Source organism: Ascaphus truei, chromosome 12, assembly GCF_040206685.1.
Source record: "Ascaphus truei isolate aAscTru1 chromosome 12, aAscTru1.hap1, whole genome shotgun sequence".
In the NCBI taxonomy this organism is placed as follows: Eukaryota; Metazoa; Chordata; class Amphibia; order Anura; family Ascaphidae; genus Ascaphus; species Ascaphus truei.
The window spans coordinates 26,422,364-26,445,464 of NC_134494.1; the positions used below are offsets into that span (position 1 = coordinate 26,422,364).

Below are 23,101 nucleotides of genomic sequence, written 5' to 3' on the forward strand. Positions count from 1 at the left end.
GAGCTTAAACTAGGAAGGGGGATGGGGGGAGGGACAATAAACAGATAATGAACTAGACAGATTATAGAGAGATGGGGAAATAGCTAGGGGTTATGGAGGTAGAATGGGGGCAAGTGGAAGTTTGGCCAGCAGGGAGACACCCATAGTAAATACAGATAATACTAGAAAACGTCTAAAGACTAAATCCAATAGGAGTAGAGCGGCAGGAGCAGATAAGATAATTCTTCACTATGAATATCATAACTGTACCGGGATGTGGAGGAGCACCAAAGATATTGATCTTTTATTTGTTTGCAGGAAAAGAAACATTTCCTGGGTGTGAATTACGCAAACGAGGGTCCTGCGGGGAATGACATCCGTAGAACCAATGTTGCCCAGATCCGGATGGCTTTCAGATACGAAACCCTATGCAATGAGCTCAGCTTCCTGGCAGATGCTATGAAATCTGAAGAGATCGCTCTCAACCAGACACAGTGAGAAACTGCTGGACTCGAGCACAATATCTTCTACTCTGAAGCTTTTGCACCTGGGAAATCTTCGTTATACACTTTAATGATGACAATCAAAAACGATTTAATCTTTTACATGGTATTGCATATTTCAAGATGGTGATTCTGAAATGTCCTCTCATTTTAATGAAAACATACCTTGTCTTTCAATGGTGATAGTACCAAGTTGTCAAATATTTATCATTTGCATACCATGTGATGCGAAAAAGTATTTGCATTGACAGGATCAGCTTCTGGACCTTTCCGATTACCCTGGGATAATTACCACTAAATAAGACTCTGAAGCCAACCCATGTCTATTCATTTTATTAGGTTATTCCCATGGAACCCATTATTACATGGAACAATATCCCTTGTTACAGATTACTAATCAGATTACAACGCAGGAACTTAAATATCCTGGCGTGGTCACGATTACCTAAACAGCCTTCGGAAAAAAAGATGAAAAAATGGTTCCACTGTTGATACTTGTAAGAATTTTCTATGCCCGGTTGTATTTATTGCCCTATATCGAGGCCCATTTGTAAACTCTGAACATGAACATTATTGGCGCTATTACTTGCCATCCAAATAATTAATTAAATACCAACTTTATTGAGTCACAAAGAAGCCGTCTCAGTCTAATCAATGCAGCTGTGTCACGTTAAAACAGAACTATCTGAAGAAATAGCAGAGGCGATCAAACCCTCAAAGTCAGGAATAATTTACTCCTGCATGGAGATGGGTGCGAATCCGGCCAAATCCGTTTCACCGGTTTTCTTGCGTTTTCCCACCAAAATCCGCTTTGCGGTGTAAAATCCGCCAACTGATTTGGGGCGGTTTTAATCCACGCTGATTCGGCAAAAATCCGCCATTGGATACAACTCGTGGGCGGATTATTCTAATCCAATCCGCGGATTCAGCCATCCGCGGCGAGTATTGGCAATAATAAAGAAAGCCGCAAAAAAACCGCAAAATCGCCCCTTTTTTTTAAGATTGATCCACTGAAATCCGGGGAACCAAAAGAAACCGGGCCGATCCGCTGCGGATCCAAAGTAGCCCCCCAAAAAATTCGACCCATCCCTAACTCCTGCAGCGTGCCGACACCTGCCGTTGTTTATAATACAACCTGCCGTTTAAGGGTCTGCTACTTTCATTACCAAGGTACAGAGTTCTTAAAGGCTTCAATACAGCGATGTTTGAAGCCCCTAATCTTTAGGCCTCGTTCAGGGTGCCGGCTTCGGAGGGAGGGCCTGCTTACGTGCGAGCGGCCGTCTGAAACAATGTATTGAAAGTGAATTGTGGTTGTCAGGGTAGCAGCTGCCCTGTCTCCGAAGAACGGAGTTGACGCTGGCTACAGTTTCAATAAACAACCCAAGTTGTTTTTTGAAGCTGCAGCAGCGTCACTGGTACCTCGGCAGCCAATGAAATCATTCTTGAGAATGATTTCAAGACAGCAACACCGATCCCTAAGCTGCTGTCTGTAGCCCCGCCTCCTCAACTCTTGAAAAAGTCTGCTGGGGATGATGTGCACACATCGCCCAGCCGACTGCCGCTCGCACACGCGAACGCCCGCCCTCCAACTCCTGCCTCTGGCACCCTGAACGAGGCCTAAGCATACGCTCGTAGGCGACACTGCTGTAAGAAACATGATTGCATGTACCTGGTTCATCAAATGCAAATGCTGTCCTTCGCACACATATCGTCACAACTAGAAGCCTGCTGTACTGTATGTGCATCTTCTTACACTGTTGCATGCCAAGATCATGCTTGAGTCACCGCGAGTGCGTTCCAATATTTATGTCCCATGTCTCCTGAATTCATACACATCCATTTCAATTGTAACACAGTATATTTAGGCAATTATTACTTTTACGGAGGCACTTGGGTTAACTTAAAATAAATATATTGTTTACTTTTGAAAAACAATGGGTTTTAAGTGGTAACACTGTATGTTGTCTTCAGCTTTGAGGTTACAGCATTACTGTACTGTAGGTTTATGCCGTTAATAATTATTAGGGTTTGTTTTTTTTAATGTTAAATGACATTTTTAAAGGCGGTGCCAGACTATTTTGATTTGTTCTACATTCTTCTTAACCGTGGAAGTCACCAGCGCAGAAATCAGCACGTTATACGCATTGAAATGAAGTGTATCAATGGGATTTGCAGGCACCAAAATGAAGGAAACAATATTACATAGGCACACAAATGGAGGTCGCCCCTGTAACCACTTTACTAGCATAGCTACGTAAATAAAAGGGATATGTACATAATGTATATCTTGATGATCCAATGGCTTTTGGATCTGTTTAGCCACTTAGATTTTGTGACCTGGTAGAAAACGCAAATCATTGGCTGCAAAAGAAGCATAATCATCTAAATTAAGTAAATACGGGATAACTGTGACCCGAGGGGTTTTAATGGTGTGTTTTTTTCATTTGCTTATTCAAGCAAATTGTCACATCTACAGCTATATCAATTACTAATAAACGCACATTCACAAACAACATCTATATACAACACAGTTGCTCGCACAAAGAAGACCCCTGCCACAACATTCAATGCATATCAATTACCAAAGAACACATGCATTAACGTGTGTGTGTGTGTATATATATATCTATATATATCTATAGATATATATATATATACACATACATACACACACACACACACACACACACAGTTGCTTTTACAAAGAAGCCACTTACTTCCATAACGCCACCCTTTGTTTTGCAGAGTTTTTTTCTCCCACATATGTGCTAATAATATGTGCTATATATGTATATATCTATCTCACAGGGACCCTGCTTGGAAAGTACTGCAGGGCAGCAGATTTTCTGTCAGACAGCAGATCTCCGTCCTTGATATAGTATTTAAAGGGTTTCATGTGTAGGTTTTGCCTGATGTATCTGGTGCACTTTAGAAAAAACGAATGTTGCAAAAAGGACAAATAAAATGCTTAGATTGAAAGCCTCTCCCCTGCTGCTCTGTGCCTGTGCCTCTCCCCTGCTGCTCTGTGCCTGTGCCTCTCCCCTGCTGGTCTGTGCCTGTGCCTCTCCCCTGCTGGTCTGTGCCTGTGCCTCTCCCCTGCTGGTCTGTGCCTCTCCCCTGCTGGTCTGTGCCTCTCCCCTGCTGGTCTGTGCCTCTCCCCTGCGTGTCTGCGCCTGTGGCTCTCCCCTACGTGTCTGTGCCTCTCCCCTGGTGGTCTGTGCCTCTCCCCTGCTGGCCTGTACCTCTCCCCTGCGTGTCTGTGCCTCTCCCCTGCTGGTCTGTGCCTGTGCCTCTCCCCTGCGTGTCTGTGCCTCTCCCCTGCTGGTCTGTGCCTCTCTCTGCTGGTCTGTGCCTCTCCCCTGCTGGTCTGTGCCTGTGCATTGATACAGTGTGCACTTTTCTAAGGTGTCCCACAAATATCACTGCATTAAGTCCTAAACCCTATGGTCTGCGTTATTGTTACACTGTTCTGCTGGTTGCCTTGTGTACATTTCTATGTCACCAATAAAATGTTGTAGCAGCGATTGTTTCAGTTCTTATAGTGATTTTTGGGATCAGCGCCATACTAATGTCCATCACATAAATGCATCACGCTCATACACAGTGATTGGGGAGACCCCAGATGATGGATGGATGAAGAAACCTTTTGTATATGCAGCAATGCGCTTCAGGCCCCGAGCTATGAATGAAATTCAATGTTAATGCAGAAATGTACAGTAAATTTATTTTGTACTAGCCACCCCAAAAATAAAATGGCTTCATAGATATATTTTTTAAACGTGTATAATGCTTATCAAAACTAATTTATTGATAAAATATATATATATATATTCCTCATTTAATTTATTTATAACAACATTTATATAGCATCCTTATCCAGGGTGCTATACATTAGTTTGTGTCGGTACTATCTATGATTTTGGTGTCTGAGGCACAGGGAGATAAAGTGACTTGCCCAAGGTCACAAGGAGCTGACACTGTGAATTGAACCTGATTCAAACACAGTGTCATTGTTTTTAAGAGTCAGTGTCGTTGCTCACTGAGCCACTCCTCATGTTTACTGACTATCGGGAGGGTTGCTAGTTGGCCTTTTCTTCATCCCATGGTGAGGATATCTGACTTCTTGGCTAAGTCTAGTACAAACTTGCTCATACTACTTAACACGTTTCACTGCTGTTTTACACTCAGTACGGCCCGGTCCCGTATTGAGAGAAGGGGGAGAGGTTGCGAGAGAGAGGTAGGGAGGGAGGAAAAAGGGGAGGGAGGAAAAAGGGGAGGGAGGAAAAAGGGGAGGGAGGAAAAAGGGGAGGGAGAAAAAGAGAGATAAGAGAGGAGGGGAGGAAAGAGGGGAATGGGAGAGAGGGGAAAAAAAGAGCTGAGAAGGGGGAGAGAGACAATGTGAGAAGAGTATGAAAATATTATTATTTTCCATTGGAGAACAAAGGGGTCTCCACTAACATAAATAAATCATTAACCAAACGTTTAATGCCATATTGAGGGTATCTTGCACCCTATAATATTATAATTATATAAACCAATACCTTATCAGCTGTCAAGTCCATGTGCATATGGTATATATATATATATATATATATATATATATATATATATATATATACCACGACTATTAAGGTTATGGTGGGTAAAAAAAGTGACTAAAACCCACCACCATAACCTTAATAAGTGTGGTGATTACCGACTCTTATCTCATTTGAGCAAATGTCAGCAAGCAAACCCTCACACTGATGATACCCATCAAGGTTGAAACATGTCTGTGAGTGGGTTAACTGACTTTGCATCTCCCAAGCCCTTGCTTAAAAGCTGTGTTTAAAGCAGCATGCATTGGCTAAGGGTTGCTCATGTAATGTGAGCATGAGATAAAAAGTGGCACTGTGTGCTCATTTGCATGTCATTTCCCAGAATCCCTTGCTGCAGTGGAAGTGCTGTTTGCTGGGTGATAATGGTGAAAGACAGGGTTGCAGACCTGTCTAAGACATGCAAATGAATATACAGGAATATTTACAGTGTATATATATATATATATCCCTCATTTACATACTAGATGAGGTTAAAAAAGATACATGCCCATCGAGTTCAACCTACAGTATATTCCTATTGGTTTGTTTTTTTTGGGGGGGGGTGGGCGGAAGCGCCAACATATTCCACAGCGCGGTACAATGGGGTCAGGAGCAGAACTAGGCCCTGGTGCTTTTTTTTTTTTTTTAAATCTCTCCCCCCCCCCCAGGCGTGGTGCGGAGGGAGCCCACTCAGACGGTGCTGGTGGAAGTTGGGTCCGACTTACGGGGGGACCTAACTTCTGTGTTAGGACCACCTGTGTTGGCTCGCTCCCCTGCCTGATAAGGCGCTGCACTACATGTAGGGCTTGGGGAGGGGATGTGCTGAGGGAGGGGCTTTAGAAATGCCTAAACAGCATTCCAGCAAGTGGGGGATGGGCACCTAAAGGTGGGGTGCCCTATCGCAGAACCGTCTCCACACACCCCCCCCCCCCCCAGCAAAATCTCAAGCCCTCCAGTTTGCGCACCGCTGCAATAAACCCTCAAATAGCTCCGCTACGTTAATATCCGGCTCCATGGGTGTAATTAACTTCCTGTGATCTAGCTCCCTCTTGTGGTACAGAGCCCGTGGAAATTGAATCCTTAATGAATTCAATACAATGGTCTGCATATGACTGAATAGAGCTCCTTAAAGCAGCAGTCCAAGCTGCCGTTTCTTTCTTCTTCTCCCCTTTAATATCTGCATCAATACAATACACACAATGATAAGCAATTAGCTAAGTTGCCAATCGATCCGTTCTCCTGTGATCAATTGGCGAAGATTCAGCTTGGGGGTTCACTAAATGGCTCCAGTGGAGTATTCTGCAGTCAATGGCATGCATTTGCATATTAATATGACAAAGTTCTGTGGGGACGATCATGTGACCAGGCAGTCACTAGATACAATTGGTGCACTGCTAGAGAGGGCAGGGCTCAAAAAGGGGTGTGCCAGAGTCTGTTGCAGAAGAGGAAGGGGATGTGACTTTGTAAATGGGTGCTTTAGAAACAATAAATGTTTGTTACATTATAATAAATTAAAAATGTCATTCAGAGTTGTTTAAAAAAATGGTACAAGTATTTTCTCATAGTACAGAACTGAATAATAAAAAATAAAAAAACACCTGTGTAGGATATTGCTTGGTCTGCAGCTTTAAGAACCCTTGGATATATGCCATCGGGGGCAGGGGCTTTATTTATCTTCATTTTAGCAGTCTTTGCATTTCTTCCTGTGTTAGCCAAATGTCAGTTAATGTTCAGATTTTGGTTTCCTCTTGTAACATTGTATTCATTTTACAATCGGCTCCTCGATACAGAGAGGCAAATAGTTTGCTTAAAGCAGCAATACTACTTTCCCACTTTTTATTTTATTTTTATATGTAAAACGACAATTCTACATTCTTACCTAAGCTGGCAACTGTTTCGTGCCCCCGTTATATATCCGTCAAAATCCTGATGGGGGGCCGAAATGGCTGCCTTTCAGTTTCAATCAACCCTTCAGTGAAACGCAGCAGCTACAATGTATGGTTATATTACCAAGGAAACATTATCTATTGTTAGTTTACAGCTCAAACTGCTGGGAAGATTGGCAACAAATTATCACACATAGGAAAGCGTTGCAAAGATCTTGTATTGCTGGGGAGGTGGGCTAAAACCTACTATAGAGATCAAAGGATGCTTTAAAACGCAATGCCATCTTTAATAAGAGTTGAATAATAAAAAAATAAAAGATATAGTATACAGTAGTAGAATATATTTAAAATACAACAAACTTGATTAAAAAAAAAAAACCCCCTTAAGATTTCACATTTTTCTGCTCTAATACAGGTAACATATTTTATTGCACCCATTAATGCTACTGCACATTTACACATTGTCAGGTGTGATAACGCCATCTCCATGTCCCCAATAATGTGCATGCCGATGTCACACTGGAAAGGTCCTATACTCTTCTTTTCTAATCTTTTTATCCACGTACTTAAAGAACCTTTTAGGGTTTGATCTTACTTTCCGCTGCAATATTTTTTTTCATTTTCGCTCATCCGATTGCCCCTTTCACTACATGCCTTATATCAGGGGAGCGCAAACTTTTGATTTTTAATTTAAATGCCCTAAATGCTCCGCGGGACCTCTGCAACTGCCCCCCAGTTTGTGCACCACTGCCTTATATAATGCCTCTGTCCCTCTCACGCATGTGACAGGCAAATGTACAACCAAGCTGTTATTGTACCACGTATGAGCTGAAGCAGGGAATATTAGCTGCACACCAATAAAAGGAAAACAAATATTTATAGTCACCGGTGCTCCTGTGTTACATTGGCTCATTAAATAGCCTTTTGCAGAAATCCGTTGTGCCTTGCTTCCTATCTGAATACTGTACCACGTATCCCATAAGCTCCAATGCTCGATACAGAGATGAGGGAGTAACTGCCACACCTTTGTTCAAAATAGTTTTTATTATTGGACAAATGATAAACAATTGAAAGTACATTGAATTAAGTGCTTTTCCCAAACGCACAAATACTGAAATTATTAATCTCCACTCCATATTCTTTTTGGACCACTCATTTTAAAATACATCGCCATTTTCCACGACCTTCCCTAAAAACAAGGCCGTTTTATGCCTGCATTCGATGCCATAAAACGTGCTCTTATGGATTTCATACTTCAAATATATAGATCCATATTGTGTAGTTATTTTTTTGTTTCTTTTTAGTAACAAAGTGCAGTTCCAAGACACAAATAAGCATTCAAATATATAAAGGAAATACATTTTTAAAAAAGATGCTTTTCATACATCAGTAATCCCTTCCCTGGCAGAGGTTCCTGCAACATAATTCAGTTTGCCCTGTAATGCATTGAAATGTATTGTACGACCCTGAAACTGAAGAGGTTATTAAATTGGGGACAATTCGTCAGCTCCCCTGATTAAAGCAGCAATCCCCATTCCCCCCCTCTGAAAAGTGTTAACTTGGGGGCTAGTGGTTCCAGAGATACTTACAGGTAAAAGCGCTGGTTATTTCCCGGTATTTAGATCACCCAAGATCACACAGACCAACAGAAAGCTGCAAAGAATGAAGTCGCTGCTCCCTTTTGGCTCGCATCGTGCCGCATTGTAGTACCCCTGGAGGGGGCAGGAACATGCTTCCTTCAGTGGTAATGATATGAAAATAGTGTGTTTCGGATGCCGGGAGAAGGGGGATCTGTTGCTTTAAACGCTTGCATTTTGCGATTCTCATACCTTCGACCCTCCTTCCAAACAGTAGCGTTTTCTACCCAAGGCCCCTTTCCAAGTCGCGGTCTATACCCCATGCTGATGAAACAGCATTTTCTGACACCCTTTGTAAATAAAGCTAAACGCACAAGAGTCAAGATAAATGCAACTAGGGATGCCCCAACTCTATGGGAACAAGAGCAACCAACACGAATAGTGGTGGGTGCTGCAAGTAGAAAATACCTAGTCAGGGTAACTGCATGTAGAACAGAAGGGAAGCTGAGCCCACCAAAAGAAATGCAATCATTTATTTAAAAAAAAGTTCATTTAATTGACCGATTACAAACACAAACCATCCGACGTTTCGTTGTACAAGAAGAAGGTGTTTGTACGCCGAAACGTCGGATGGTTTGTGACTGACACCCTTCGTAGCATACCCTCTTGGTACCATTTCCTTAAGTATTAACATGTAAAGATCATTCATAATTAAGCTGCTTCAATCTACAACTTAAAATCTGCAAAATACCACGCAATTAATCCGCATTTCCACTTTCTAGTCTAATTCTGATGCTAAAATGTAAACTGCCCCTCATTCAAAAGATTTGGAGTAAGAGTACCCACTCTTCAATTTCCCCTCAGCTTATTTTTAATTTTCAAATCTATTATGATTTATATGGTCGAGGACCCCAAGTCCCTATTACTGACTTGACCGTAGGACCCTATAATACAGAATTTTTGAAGGAGACGGTGAAGCTTGAAACTTTACAAAGTCTTGGTCATTGAGGGCAACAGACGGCCCCTTGGGGGTTTCAAACAGCAAATCACCTTGCACCACATCTTTTGTTTGGTTGTAAAATTGAAGCAGGGAGTCTCCAGACATGAACCCCATTCATTTCAGCTCCGGGATCCCCCTGCTTTCAGAGATACTTACCTCCGTAGGGGGTGCCGGTATCTCTGCAATCAGGAAACTTGTGTGCCTAGCGGCGTTTAAATGTCCCGCTGACCAATATGAAGCTGGGATGTCATCCCTTGAGACTATTGGCCCGCGTGACCTGGACTTTTAAAGTCCACAGAGACACCGGCACGCTCTACGGAGGTAAATATCTCTGGAAGCAGGGGGTCCCCGGAGCTGAAATTAATGGGATTCAGCTACGGGACCCCCTGCTTCAACCCTGTAACAAAAAAACAAAAAAAAGAAGAAATGATGCAGTGTATGGTGTTTTGCTGCTTTCCCATGTGGTCCCCAATCTCTGGCCATACCAGCAGCCCACTCTCCCCAGCGCAGAGGGAGTAGAGATGTTGCTGGTGTGGATGGTAGCTACTCACCGCTCCCTCAGCTGCCCAATGACCAAGCTAATCACTGGTTCCCAGTTTAAGTAGAGGTGTGGGACAGTATTCAGTGTTATTGCATTGAGCGGCCGACTGAAGAAGGTCCTACCCAAGTCAGCAACGTCTCAAATATGGGTAGTGTGCTGCTCTTTTGAGGTTTTGAATGCAGCACATGCGGCCCCTGAGCTATATCATGATGCCTACCTCTGGTCTGTATGTTAGTAGACCTATATACTTATACTGTATATAGAAACTGTATCCTAAAGGCAATCTTAAACTAGCGGTGGTCAATGGAAAAATGGTGGCAATTAAGTCAGATGCGTTTAAGGTTTGCCTGCAGAGCTAGCAATAACATTTTGAATGATGGCCGTTGGATATAAAATAAAGATAAAAGGGCATATGGTCGTAAATAATATGTTTTTTTTCCCCAAAAATGGAACTGCAAAGAGCTTTTTATAGCTGAAAACAAACAATAACGGAAAAGTAGAGCTCATTACAGTGTTAATAAATGGGAATGTGCTTTCATTAATAAATTAAAAAAAACATACATAGAAAGGAAATACAATCTTTAAATTAGATGTGATCTATTGAGAAAAATAAATAAGTAAGTATATGTGCACCAGTTTCTAAATAAACAGACTCATTTTAATCATCCAAAGGTTTTTTTTTTTTGTTTTTTTTTTAAATTCGAATTTTTTTTATTTTTAAGAATCACATCCTCTATTTTCTTTGTCTACTATATTATGGTTTCATTTGGGAAGCGCCGAACAGTTTATTTCTTCTATAAATTATGGTTTGTCGGATGGTTGATGCGCAGAAGATAGGAAATCTCCTGAATATGCGGATATGAACTTTCAAGCTAAATGCTGTGCGGTCGTGGTGTCCCAAATGAACGGGTGGAGTGTGGGGTGGGTGTGTGTGTGTGTGTGTGTGTGTGTGTGTGTGTGTGTGTGTGTGTGTGTGTGTGTGTGTGTGTGTGTGTGTGTGTGTGTGTGTGTGTGTGTGTGTGTGTGTGTGTGTGTGTGTGTGTGTGTGTGTGTGTGTGTGTGTGTGTGTGTGTGTGTGTGTGTGTGTCTCTCCAGCCACATAAACGCCCTTTTGTTTCTGAGGACTACGGCTGTTAATATTAATATAAGGATAGCATAAAGCACGAACTCCAATGTGATCAAGCTTCGCTACATACTGTACATACAAAGGACGATTGGCAAGTCACAACAAAATATCTAGCATCTTACAGAACATTGAATTATACCACAAACCTTTCAAATGTGTAAAAAAAACACTATTCCTGAATATTATACAGTATGAACACTAAATAGATCATTCCCTGCTTAACCTCTTTGCAGCGAGAGCTGGAAGCCGAACCATGTTCTCCCTGAAATGGAAGACTAGGCCGGCCAATGGGTCCTTAATGTGCCATCAATGTATAATATTCTGTGCTTAATAGATAAACAGAGAGTAAATGGGAGATTTAACTAAAAACACAGCAACAAAGTTGTTACAAAGACAATTGGTGAATAAAATACTTTGGTTTGCATGCTAAAGTACAGGCATACCCCGGTTTAAGTACACTCACTTTAAGTACACTCGCGAGTAAGTACATCTCGCTCAATAGGCAAACGGCAGCTCGCGCATGCGCCTGTCAGCACGTCCTGAACAGCAATACCGGCTCCCTACCTGTAACGAAGGTGTGCGCAAGTGGGGAGACTATAGAGCCTGTTACAAATGCCTTATTTACATCAGTTCTGCACGTATATGATGATTGCAATACAGTACATGCATCGATAAGTGGAGAAAAGGTAGTGCTTCACTTTAAGTACATTTTCGCTTTACATACATGCTCCGGTCCCACTGCGTACGTTAATGCGGGGTATGCCTGTACAGACCAAACATCCACCCCCCCCCCCCTTAGATTTCTCCAGTTCTACAACTAAGGCGTCCAATCATTAACCTCTTTGCTGCCGGAACACCCTGCCACGTTGCTGTGCCCCAAAAGCAATTAGTGGTGATGTGTTACATCACAAAATTAGGTACGTTTTGTGAATTTTTAATCCTCTGTGAATAAAACTTGTATTTTGACATCTGAAACCCTTTTATTTTTCTGTTTTTATTGCTACTAAAAAGGGTTTTATACTTTCTTGCGACATTACTGTGAAATAATAATTACGCCCCGAGCATAGATTAAGATAAACGGATTACTCTGGCGCAATCAACGATGTCATTTCATTTAGGAAGCCCCGTGGTTTTGAAATGATTTAACAAATATACAATATCAGGAGTTTTATCAGAACAATTATTAGCAGCCTAATATTATACTGTAGTCACTAAGCTTTAAATAACTATGTTCATTAACTTATTTGTGGCACATCTTTAAATATCTACGAAGACATAGTCAAAACACTGCGCTCTTGGAAATGTAACAAGAAGATGATCCTTGGTGTCCCAAACTATGCAAACTAATTTATTTCCATCCACTTGTGTGCCTCAAAGACAGCTGGAAAAGTCCTTATGGTATTTGCAAACAATTACAGTAGTATGCAGAAGGAATAAAAAAAAAATGTTATTGAATCGTTATGAGAACACAACCTCATATGGCTCATTAAAACAAAGTTATATGCGTCGATAAATGCTTTAGTGATCAGTTTGGCTGCCCCACCTCATCCGCTAAATTGAGTATGTAGCTAGCCACGTCTTCCTCTGTTGGGGCATCTGACACCACCCAAGAATCATTCATCCCTGTCACTTGAAGGCGGCATATAGGACAATTGCGGTTCCGATCACTCCTGTGAAGGAAAGAAGCCAAATGAAGCGTGTGGAGAAGGCCCATTGTGGCAGACTAGGCAGAGTTGGACGGCTCTGTACCCTTGGTGTCAAAAAAACCGACATAGACTGAAATACATAAGCCAGGCGTGGACAACTCCAGTCCTCATGGGCCACCAACAGGTCTCGGGCTATCCCTGCTACAGCACAGGTGGCTCAATCATAATGACTGCACCACTTGTGCTGAAGCAGGGATATCCTGAAACATGACCTGGTGGTGGCCCTTGAGGACTGGAGTTTGCCACATAAGCAATAGTATTTGTTGGCATCAATCTTTGCTCACAGAGACCTTTCTCCCCTTCTAGCGAACGAACTCCAGTGAGGACCGTAACGTTGGTACTAATACATTGCTTATGAATGAGCGTCAGTACTATATTGCTTATGAATGAGTGTCAGTACTATATTGCTTATGAATGAGCGTCAGTACTATATTGCTCATGAATGAGTGTCAGTACTATATTGCTTATGAATGAGCGTCAGTACTACATTGCTTATGAATGAGCGTCAGTACTACATTGCTTATGAATGAGCGTCAGTACTACATTGCTTATGAATGAGCGTCAGTACTACATTGCTTATGAATGAGCGTCAGTACTACATTGCTTATGAATGAGCGTCAGTACTACATTGCTTATGAATGAGCGTCAGTACTACATTGCTTATGAATGAGTGTCAGTACTATATTGCTTATGAATGAGCGTCAGTACTATATTGCTTATGAATGAGTGTCAGTACTATATTGCTTATGAATGAGCGTCAGTACTACATTGCTTATGAATGAGCGTCAGTACTATATTGCTTATGAATGAGCGTCAGTACTACATTGCTTATGAATGAGCGTCAGTACTACATTGCTTATGAATGAGTGTCAGTACTATATTGCTTATGAATGAGCGTCAGTACTATATTGCTTATGATAGGCCACAAAAGTTTAAAAAAACAACAACAAAAAAACGATAAAACACGAGGATGCGGGTGTCTGCCATCTTTTTCTAATAAAACTATTTTCCTATTCCTATGTATTTCCAGCCCTACGTGACTTCTTTTGTCTCCAACATCCCATCTGTATTTCTTGCCTGGACGGATGTTCGGTACTTTTGATCTATTTCTCTTTAGAGAGACGTAATCTTTGCGGATCGTAAAAGAGAAAAAAAACGACCCCGCTATTAAAAAAAAAAACGTACAACTTGCAAGTAGATATAGGAGCGTTACTGCAGTACAAGACAAGAAGGTTCAATATTCTAACTCTATGTTACAGAGGGGACACAGAGGACATCAGAGGAAGTGTTTCACCACTGTGTGTCTCTAAAGGAGGAAAACATTTGAATGTTCAACCCATGGTGTGTAATTCCATATCCTAAGTTCAACCGAGATGATATAAAAGATAGACGTATTCAGGAAGAGACAAGCTGAAAATTCATTTTTCCGACTGTCTAATTCAGATCAAAGTTCAATCAGCAGCTTCCTATCGTTACGCGTACGGGGATCTTTGCTACGTTTTGTCGCCTAGAAGAGGTAATGTTGCTGGCAGATAGGTTTTTATTAACCCCTTGGTTGTCAGGCGCGCCAGTAATACATGACATCTGTCAACTATGGGTTAAAATCACTTTCTGTTTAGGAAAGTCAATTCAACATGGATGGGTCTAACACAGGGTGGCCAATCCGTGGCCAGGGCCAGGAGGTGGCTAGCAGTGGCACTAGGGATGGCCCGCACTTAATTTATGCAGCACGCAGAGAGAAAACCCTTCTTCTCAGCAGAGCATGCAGGGGGCAGAGACTTGGAGAGCAGAGGACAATGGGGACCGGCTGAAAAAGGCGGGTGGGAAGGACCAGGTCAGGGGGAGAGGGGAGGGAAGAGAGAGACATGCTAGGGGGCTGGGTGAGGAGGGAGAAAAAAACATGGAGGGGGGGGTGCGAGGAGAAATGGAGGGAGAAAGAGATGCGAGGGGGAGAAAGACAGACATACTGGGGGGAGGGGGGGAGAAGCGGAGGGAAAAAGACATGCCGGGGGAGAGAGGAGAGAGAAAGAAGGTGAGAGAAAGACATCGCGGGGGTAGGGGGTGAGAGAGGAGGGAAGAGGGAGGAAGACATGGCGGGGGGGGATAGAGAGAAGAGAGAAAGACATGCTGGGGGAGGGGGAAGAAGAGGAGAAAGACATGCCGGGGGAAGAGGAGAAAGACATGCTGAAGGGAGGGGGGGAAAGGAGAAAGACATGCTGGGGGGGGGAAGACATGCTGGGGGGGGGGGAGGAAAGACATGCTGGGGGGAGGAAATTGAGAGGGGGGAATTGAGTGAGAGAAGAAGGGTATAGAATTGATGGAGAGAGGGGGAGAGCACGGGTGACAGCGAGTTGGGGGAGAGAAATATAAGGAGGGGGGGGGGGGGGAATAGAGAGAGAGTGTAAAAAGGAGGAGAGAAATTGAGGGAGGGGGAAGTTTTTCCTACAGGTGTACATTGGTTAGGTAATTTTATTAGAATACAAGTGGATTAAGTATTAGGCAAAACTGGGAGAGGGAGGGGGGGGGATTCATATTTTTTTATTATATTGGTATGTTCATATCACTACTGTAACCCACTGCCCAAGTGCAAACATCCAAGTTTTTCCGGGATGCACTTGCATGTTACATTGTGATATGCTATTCGCCCAAGACTGCTGACTACTTGTATCTCACCATTTGTCAATGCACTTCTGACAGAAGCTGTGTGCACAAGGTAGGATGAGGTCAGCCCGGCCATCCATACAGATGCAGCATTCTTCCTCATCTGTCAGCTGTTTAACCCTGAAAATACGGAAAGCACACTTGTATTAACCTGGATCTATGACATCAGCGTTGAAACACATCCATCGAAAAGCATACAAAAATCACTGGTATGTGTTATTTCTTTCTACATTCAACCCATATTGGCTCTTACCGCTGAAATCAACGTACTGCAGCTCAAAGGCTTTCAACATAAAAATGATTGCAAGTCATTTATTTATTGGCGTTTGTAAACTACAAAACAAATAACATGGAGAAAAACCTCTCTTATTCCCTCTCCTTCTGCCCCATAGATAACACTGAACAAGTTGTTACACTACCTACAAAAATAGGAAAATTGTGTGTGTGGTGACAAAGCCACAGTCTGATGTGTCCCCGTAGGTTTGGGCTCGTCAACTGATGGCCCGCGGGTACATGCAGCCCGTGAAGGTTATTGATGTGGCCGCTGCAGTGTCTGCGCCTGCTAATTCCGTAGTTACTTGGGAAGCAAAGTGTCATTTTTCACACTAAACGCACGAGTAAGTTAAGGCCGTGCACACGTGTATGGTACAGACATTATAAATGCTTGCCAAATGTTGAAATGTAATCATGTTGAAGTCTTTAAATGTACCTAAAATTAGATTGTAAGCTCCCCGGGCCAGGGATTTCCTTTCCTAGTGTCCGATTTTGCTTGTTGCACTTATTGCATTATAATTCCCTGTTCTGTATTGTCTCTCTTGTAAAGCGCAGCGTACAAGCTAGTGGCTAAATGCTTTCTAAACTGGCCCCTTGGAAGAACCAGTTAGAAAAGACCATGGCTATACAGCACAGGAAGAATAGTTTTGAAGTGAAACTTCTTTGGTGGCACCGACTGCATTTTGATGGGTAAAATCTCCTTCATGGGGACGAAAATCCATCATGGAAGTGACATAATGGCTGGTTTTGGGTGCGTATGCGCAGATGCGGCCCACAGCATGCGCTGTACGAGTGCAGAACCGGCAGATATGTCATGTGCATAAGAGGCCGCCGGGCCATGCGCATAAGCGGCTGCGCACACACACACACACACACACACACACACACACACACACACACTTCCCTGTGACTATAAATATAGAAGTGCAAATAGCAACAATTTTACAAACCTATCATTTATTATTACAAACCAGAAGTGGAAAAGATGCATAGTATTTAAACATATAACACATGAATCTATACTATATTCCGTTTGTTTGCATGTTAGAAGCATCAATATCTCACAAACGGGGGGGGGGAGAAAACGGAGCGGGGGGAGAAAACGAAGCGCGGGGGGGGGGAGAAAACGGAGCGGGGGGAGAAAACGGAGCGAGGGGGAGAAAACGGAGCGGGGGGGGAACGGAGTGAGTGCGGGGGGGGAACGGAGTGAGTGCGGGGGGGAACGGAGTGAGTGCGGGGGGGCGAACGGAGTGAGTGCGGGGGGGGAACGGAGTGAGTGCGGGGGGGAACGGAGTGAGTGCGGGGGGGGAACGGAGTGAGTGCGGGGGGGAACGGAGTGAGTGCGGGGGGGAACGGAGTGAGTGGGGGGGAAACGGAGTGAGTGGGGGGGAAACGGAGCGAGGGGGAGAAAACGGAGCGAGGGGGAGAAAACGGAGCGGGGGGAGAAAACGGAGCGGGGGGGGAACGGAGCGAGTGCGGGGGGGGGGAGAAAACGGAGCGAGGGGGAGAAAACGGAGCGAGGGGGAGAAAACGGAGCAGGGGGAGAAAACGGAGCGGGGGGAGAAAACGGAGCGGGGGGAACGGAGTGAGTGCGGGGGGGAACGGAGTGAGTGCGGGGGGGGAACGGAGTGAGTGCGGGGGGGGAACGGAGTGAGTGCGGGGGGGAACGGAGTGAGTGCGGGGGGGAACGGAGTGGGGGGGAAACGGAGTGAGTGGGGGGGAAACGGAGTGAGTGGGGGGGAAACGGAGTGAGTGGGGGGGGAAACGGAGTGAGTGGGGGGGGGGGGAAACGGAGTGAGTGGGGGGGGGGAAACGGAGTGAGTGGGGGGGGAACAGTGTGGGGGGGGGGAAACGGAGTGAGTGGGGGGGAAACGGAGTGAGTGGGGGGGAAACGGAGTGAGTGGGAGGGAAACGGAGTGAGTGGGGGGGAAACGGAGTGAGTGGGGGGAAACGGAGTGAGTGGGGGGGAAACGGAGTGAGTGGGGGGGGAAACGGAGTGAGTGGGGGGAAACGGAGTGAGTGGGGGGAAACGGAGTGAGTGGGGGGAAACGGAGTGAGTGGGGGGAAACGGAGTGAGTGGGGGGGAAACGGAGTGAGTGGGGGGGGAACAGTGTGGGTGGGGGGGGAAACGGAGTGAGTGGGGGGAAACGGAGTGAGTGGGGGGAAACGGAGTGAGTGGGGGGGAAACGGAGTGAGTGGGGGGAAACGGAGTGAGTGGGGGGGAAACGGAGTGAGTGGGGGGGAAACGGAGTGAGTGGGGGGGAAACGGAGTGAGTGGGGGGGAAACTGAGTGATTGGGGGGGAAACGGAGTGAGTGGGGGGGAAACGGAGTGAGTGGGGGGGAAACGGAGTGAGTGGGGGGGAAACGGAGTGAGTGGGAAACGGAGTGAGTGGGGGGGGAAACGGAGTGAGTAGGGGGGTGAAACGGAGTGAGTGGGGGGGGAAACGGAGTGAGTGGGGGGGGGGAAACAGAGTGAGTGGGGGGGGGGAAACAGAGTGAGTGGGGGGGAAACGGAGTGAGTGGGGGGAAACGGAGTGAGTGGGGGGAAACGGAGTGAGTGGGGGGAAACGGAGTGAGTGGGGGGAAACGGAGTGAGTGGGGGAAACGGAGTGAGTGGGGGGGGGAAACGGAGTGAGTGGGGGGGGAAACGGAGTGAGTGGGGGGGGGGAACGGAGTGGGGGGGGAAACGGAGTGAGTGGGGGGAAACAGAGTGAGTGGGGGGAAACGGAGTGAGTGGGGGGGAAACTGAGTGATTGGGGGAAACGGAGTGAGTGGGGGAAACGGAGTGATTGGGGGGAAACGGAGTGAGTGGGGGGGAAACGGAGTGAGTGGGAAACGGAGTGAGTGGGGGGGGAAACGGAGTGAGTAGGGGGGGAAACGGAGTGAGTGGGGGGGGGAACGGAGTGAGTGGGGGGGGAAACGGAGTGAGTGGGGGGGGAAACGGAGTGAGTGGGGGGAAACGGAGTGAGTGGGGGGAAACGGAGTGAGTGGGGGGGAAACGGAGTGAGTGGGGGGGAAACGGAGTGAGTGGGGGGGGAGAAACGGAGTGGGGGGGGAAACGGAGTGAGTGGGGGGGAAACGGAGTGAGTGGGGGGGAAACGGAGTGAGTGGGGGAAACGGAGTGAGTGGGGGGAAACGGAGTGAGCGGGGGGGGGGGAACGGAGTGAGTGGGGGGGAAACGGAGTGAGTGGGGGGGAACAGTGTGGGTGGGGGGGGAAACGGAGTGAGTGGGGGGGGGAAACGGAGTGAGTGGGGGGGAAACGGAGAGAGTGGGGGGGAAACGGAGTGAGTGGGGGGAAACGGAGTGAGTGGGGGGGAAACGGAGTGAGTGGGGGGAAACGGAGTGAGTGGGGGGGGAAACGGAGTGAGTGGGGGGAAACGGAGTGAGTGGGGGGGGGAAACGGAGTGAGTGGGGGGGGGGAAACGGAGTGAGTGGGGGGGAAACGGAGTGAGTGGGGGGGGAACAGTGTGGGTGGGGGGGGAAACGGAGTGAGTGGGGGGGAAACGGAGTGAGTGGGGGGGAAACGGAGTGAGTGGGGGGGAAACGGAGTGAGTGGGGGGGAAACGGAGTGAGTGGGGGGGAAACGGAGTGAGTGGGGGGGAAACGGAGTGAGTGGGGGGAAACGGAGTGAGTGCGGGGGGGAACGGAGTGAGTGCGGGGGGGAACGGAGTGAGTGCGGGGGGGAACGGAGTGAGTGCGGGGGGGAACGGAGTGAGTGCGGGGGGGAACGGAGTGAGTGGGGGGGAAACGGAGTGAGTGGGGGGGAAACGGAGTGAGTGGGGGGGGAAACGGAGTGAGTGGGGGGAAACGGAGTGAGTGGGGGGGGAAACGGAGTGAGTGGGGGGGAAACGGAGTGAGTGGGGGGGAACAGTGTGGGTGGGGGGGGAAACGGAGTGAGTGGGGGGGAAACGGAGTGAGTGGGGGGGAAACGGAGTGAGTGGGGGGAAACGGAGTGAGTGGGGGGAAACGGAGTGAGTGGGGGGGAAACGGAGTGAGTGGGGGGAAACGGAGTGAGTGGGGGGAAACGGAGTGAGTGGGGGGAAACGGAGTGAGTGGGGGGAAACGGAGTGAGTGGGGGGAAACGGAGTGAGTGGGGGGAAACGGAGTGAGTGGGGGAAACGGAGTGAGTGGGGGGAAACTGAGTGAGTGGGGGGGAAACTGAGTGATTGGGGGGGAAACTGAGTGATTGGGGGGGAAACGGAGTGAGTGGGGGGAAACGGAGTGAGTGGGGGGGAAACGGAGTGAGTGGGAAACGGAGTGAGTGGGAAACGGAGTGAGTGGGGGGGGGAAACGGAGTGAGTAGGGGGGTGAAACGGAGTGAGTGGGGGGGAAACAGAGTGAGTGGGGGGGGGAAACAGAGTGAGTGGGGGGGGAAACGGAGTGAGTGGGGGAAACGGAGTGAGTGGGGGGAAACGGAGTGAGTGGGGGGAAACGGAGTGAGTGGGGGGGGAAACGGAGTGAGTGGGGGGGAAACGGAGTGAGTGGGGGGGAAACGGAGTGAGTGGGGGGGGGGGGAACGGAGTGAGTGGGGGGGGGAAACGGAGTGGGGGGAAACGGAGTGAGTGGGGGGGAAACTGAGTGATTGGGGGAAACGGAGTGAGTGGGGGGAAACGGAGTGATTGGGGGGGAAACGGAGTGAGTGGGGGGGAAACGGAGTGAGTGTGAAACGGAGTGAGTGGGGGGGGAAACGGAGTGAGTAGGGGGGGAAACGGAGTGAGTGGGGAGGGGGGAAACGGAGTGAGTGGGGGGGGAAACGGAGTGAGTGGGGGGGGGAAACGGAGTGAGTGGGGGGGGAAACAGAGTGAGTGGGGGGAAACGGAGTGAGTGGGGGGAAACGGAGTGAGTGGGGGGGAAACGGAGTGAGTGGGGGGGAAACGGAGTGAGTGGGGGGGGAGAAACGGAGTGGGGGGGGAAACGGAGTGAGTGGGGGGGAAACGGAGTGAGTGGGGGAAACGGAGTGAGTGGGGGAAACGGAGTGAGTGGGGGAAACGGAGTGAGTGGGGGGAAACGGAGTGAGTGGGGGGAAACGGAGTGAGGGGGAAAACGGAGTGAGTGGGGGGGGAAACGGAGTGAGTGGGGACTGGAAACGGAGTGAGTGGGGGGAGAAACGGAGTGAGTGGGGGGGAAACACAGTGAGTGGGGGGGAAACGGAGCGAGGGGGGAACACGGAGTGAGTGAGTGGGGGAACAATGTTGTGAGGGAGGGGGAGAAAACGGAGGGAAGAAGGGGGAGAAAACGGAGTGAGGGAGAAAACGGAGTGAGGGAGAAAACGGAGGTGAGGGAGAAAACGGAGTGAGGGAGAAAACGGAGTGAGGGAGAAACGGAGTGAGGGAGGGAGAAAATGGAGTGATGGGGGAAACGGAGTGAGGGGGGAAGAAAGGAGAGAAGGAGAGAGAGAGAGAGAGAGGGTAAGGGAGAGAAAGGAGAGAGGGGAAGGGAGAGGGGCAGGGAGAGAGCAATGGAGGGGAGAGAGCAACGGGGGGGGGAGAGCAACGGGGGGGGGAGAGCAACGGGGGGGAGAGAGCAACGGGGGGGAGAGAGCAACGGGGGGAGAGAGCAACGGGGGGGAGAGAGCAACGGGGGGAGAGAGCAACGGGGGGGAGAGAGCAACGGGGGGGAGAGAGCAACGGGGGGGAGAGAGCAACGGGGGGGAGAGAGCAACGGGGGGGAGAGAGCAACGGGGGGGAGAGAGCAACGGGTGGGAGAGAGCAACGGGGGGGAGAGAGCAACGGGGGGGAGAGGGGAGGGAAGGTTGTAGAGGGAAAATGGAGACACACACACACACACACACAGACAGCCACAGAGACAGCCCCCTCCCCTAAAAGCCACGGCCCCCGCTCCTGCTCTAAAAAAATTGCAGGACACTGATCGCTCATGCTTGGAGAGCTGGTGACGTCACCACTCTCAAGCATGAGCGAGCACAGCGGCAGCGTGGCCGCAGCCTAAAGCAGCGCGGGGAGAAGTGCCAGAAGCAGGGGGGGCGGGGAGATGTGCCGGCAGCGAGGGGAGATGCGGTAGCAACGCGGGGAGATGTGCCATCAGCAGGGGGGCGGTGGGAGATGTGCCGGTAGAGGGGGGAGAAGGGGGGACGGGGAGATGTGGCGGCGGGGGAAGATGTACCAGCAGGGGGGGGGGGGGGGGGAGAGATACATTCCCCGGGCGAAGCCGGGTACAAAAGCTAGTTGTATATAGATTATTATAGACTAAAGCAGTAAAATTCCAGGCATTACTGAAATCCCTGCTCTCTGATTGGATAATGCCTGGAATTCTAACCAACCAGTAATGCCTGGAATTTTTGAAGCTTGCAATGTGTTTATTTCCAATGTGTTTATTGCCAGCCAATCAGCTTTCAGAACAGCTCTGAGACATGATTGGTCAGGAGGAACAAACAGCTATCAGACAGGGCAGGGATTGGTCAGGAAGAAGCAACAGGCTGTGACTCCTACCCCTCCCTCCGTGAACAGAGCTGACAGACTTACTTGAATTGTGGGGAGAGAGAGAGTGTGGCTGCAAAGCAAGTGCTGCCTGCAGTGTGTGTGTGTGTGTAGCCGCAAATTAAGTGTGTCTAGTGTGTGTAGCTGCAAAGTAGGTGTGTCTGCAGTGTGTGTGTAGCTGCAGTTTCTGTCTGTCTAGTGTGTGTGTGTGTGTGGCTGCAGTTTGTGTGTGTGTGGCTGCAGTTTGTGTGTGTGTGGCTGCAGTTTGTGTGTGTGTAGGTGCAGTGTGTGTGTGTGTGTGTGTGTGTGTGTGTGTGTGTGTGTGTGTGTGAGTGTGTGTGAGTGTGTGTGTGTAGAACTTGTTTGCGTTTTGTCACTGAAATTGTGTATTGAATGAAAGACTTTTCTGAGTAACAGTATTGAGATACTTTACAATACAAAATATATGTATCTTACTTTAGTTAACATAAGTCAATTAGATCATGTATTTCAAGTGATAGTATGGAAAGTTCGACACCAGAATAAGTAACATACATCTTACTATATATTTCTGAAAGCATTGTATGTATGTATGTTTCCCTGGTGTGTTCCCTGTCCCTAGCGGCAATCTCATTGGTCCCTTGGCCCGGCCGCCCCCGCACACCTCTCATTGGCCTCACACACTCACACCACTGCTTCAGGCCCCCTTGGCACGCCGCCGCACACCTCTCATTGGCTGAGTGACGGGCCAAAGGACCAACACACACACACACCTCTCTCTCTGTCCTCTCCCCTCCCCCCCATCACACTCACCTCCCCCCTCCCCGGTGCTCCACTCACCTCCCCCCTCCCCGGTG

The 23,101-nt window shown here is 47.7% G+C and overlaps 2 protein-coding genes across 10 annotated transcripts in view; one reads left to right on the forward strand and one right to left on the reverse strand.

Moving 5' to 3' along the window:
- Positions 1-4,007, forward strand: part of AMPD3 (adenosine monophosphate deaminase 3) — a 70,484-nt gene extending 66,477 nt beyond the window's left edge. For all 6 annotated transcript variants that reach the window (XM_075567094.1, XM_075567090.1, XM_075567092.1 and 3 more), the window contains one exon: positions 298-4,007. In XM_075567094.1, coding sequence (XP_075423209.1) covers positions 298-477 — 180 coding nt within the window. In that variant the 3' untranslated portion in view covers positions 478-4,007. The remainder of the gene's footprint in view (positions 1-297) is intronic.
- Positions 4,008-7,970: 3,963 nt separating this feature from the next.
- The window catches only part of RNF141 (ring finger protein 141), a 22,115-nt gene continuing 6,984 nt past the window's right edge, over positions 7,971-23,101 (reverse strand). For 3 of the 4 annotated variants that reach the window (XM_075567096.1, XM_075567098.1, XM_075567097.1), the window contains 3 exons: positions 15,569-15,676; positions 12,733-12,859; positions 7,971-11,515 (listed from right to left, as the gene is read on the reverse strand). In XM_075567096.1, coding sequence (XP_075423211.1) covers positions 11,465-11,515; positions 12,733-12,859; positions 15,569-15,676 — 286 coding nt within the window. In that variant the 3' untranslated portion in view covers positions 7,971-11,464. Of the gene's footprint in view, positions 12,860-15,568; positions 15,677-23,101 lie in introns of all 4 variants that reach the window. The other variant, XM_075567099.1, reaches the window with a different exon arrangement.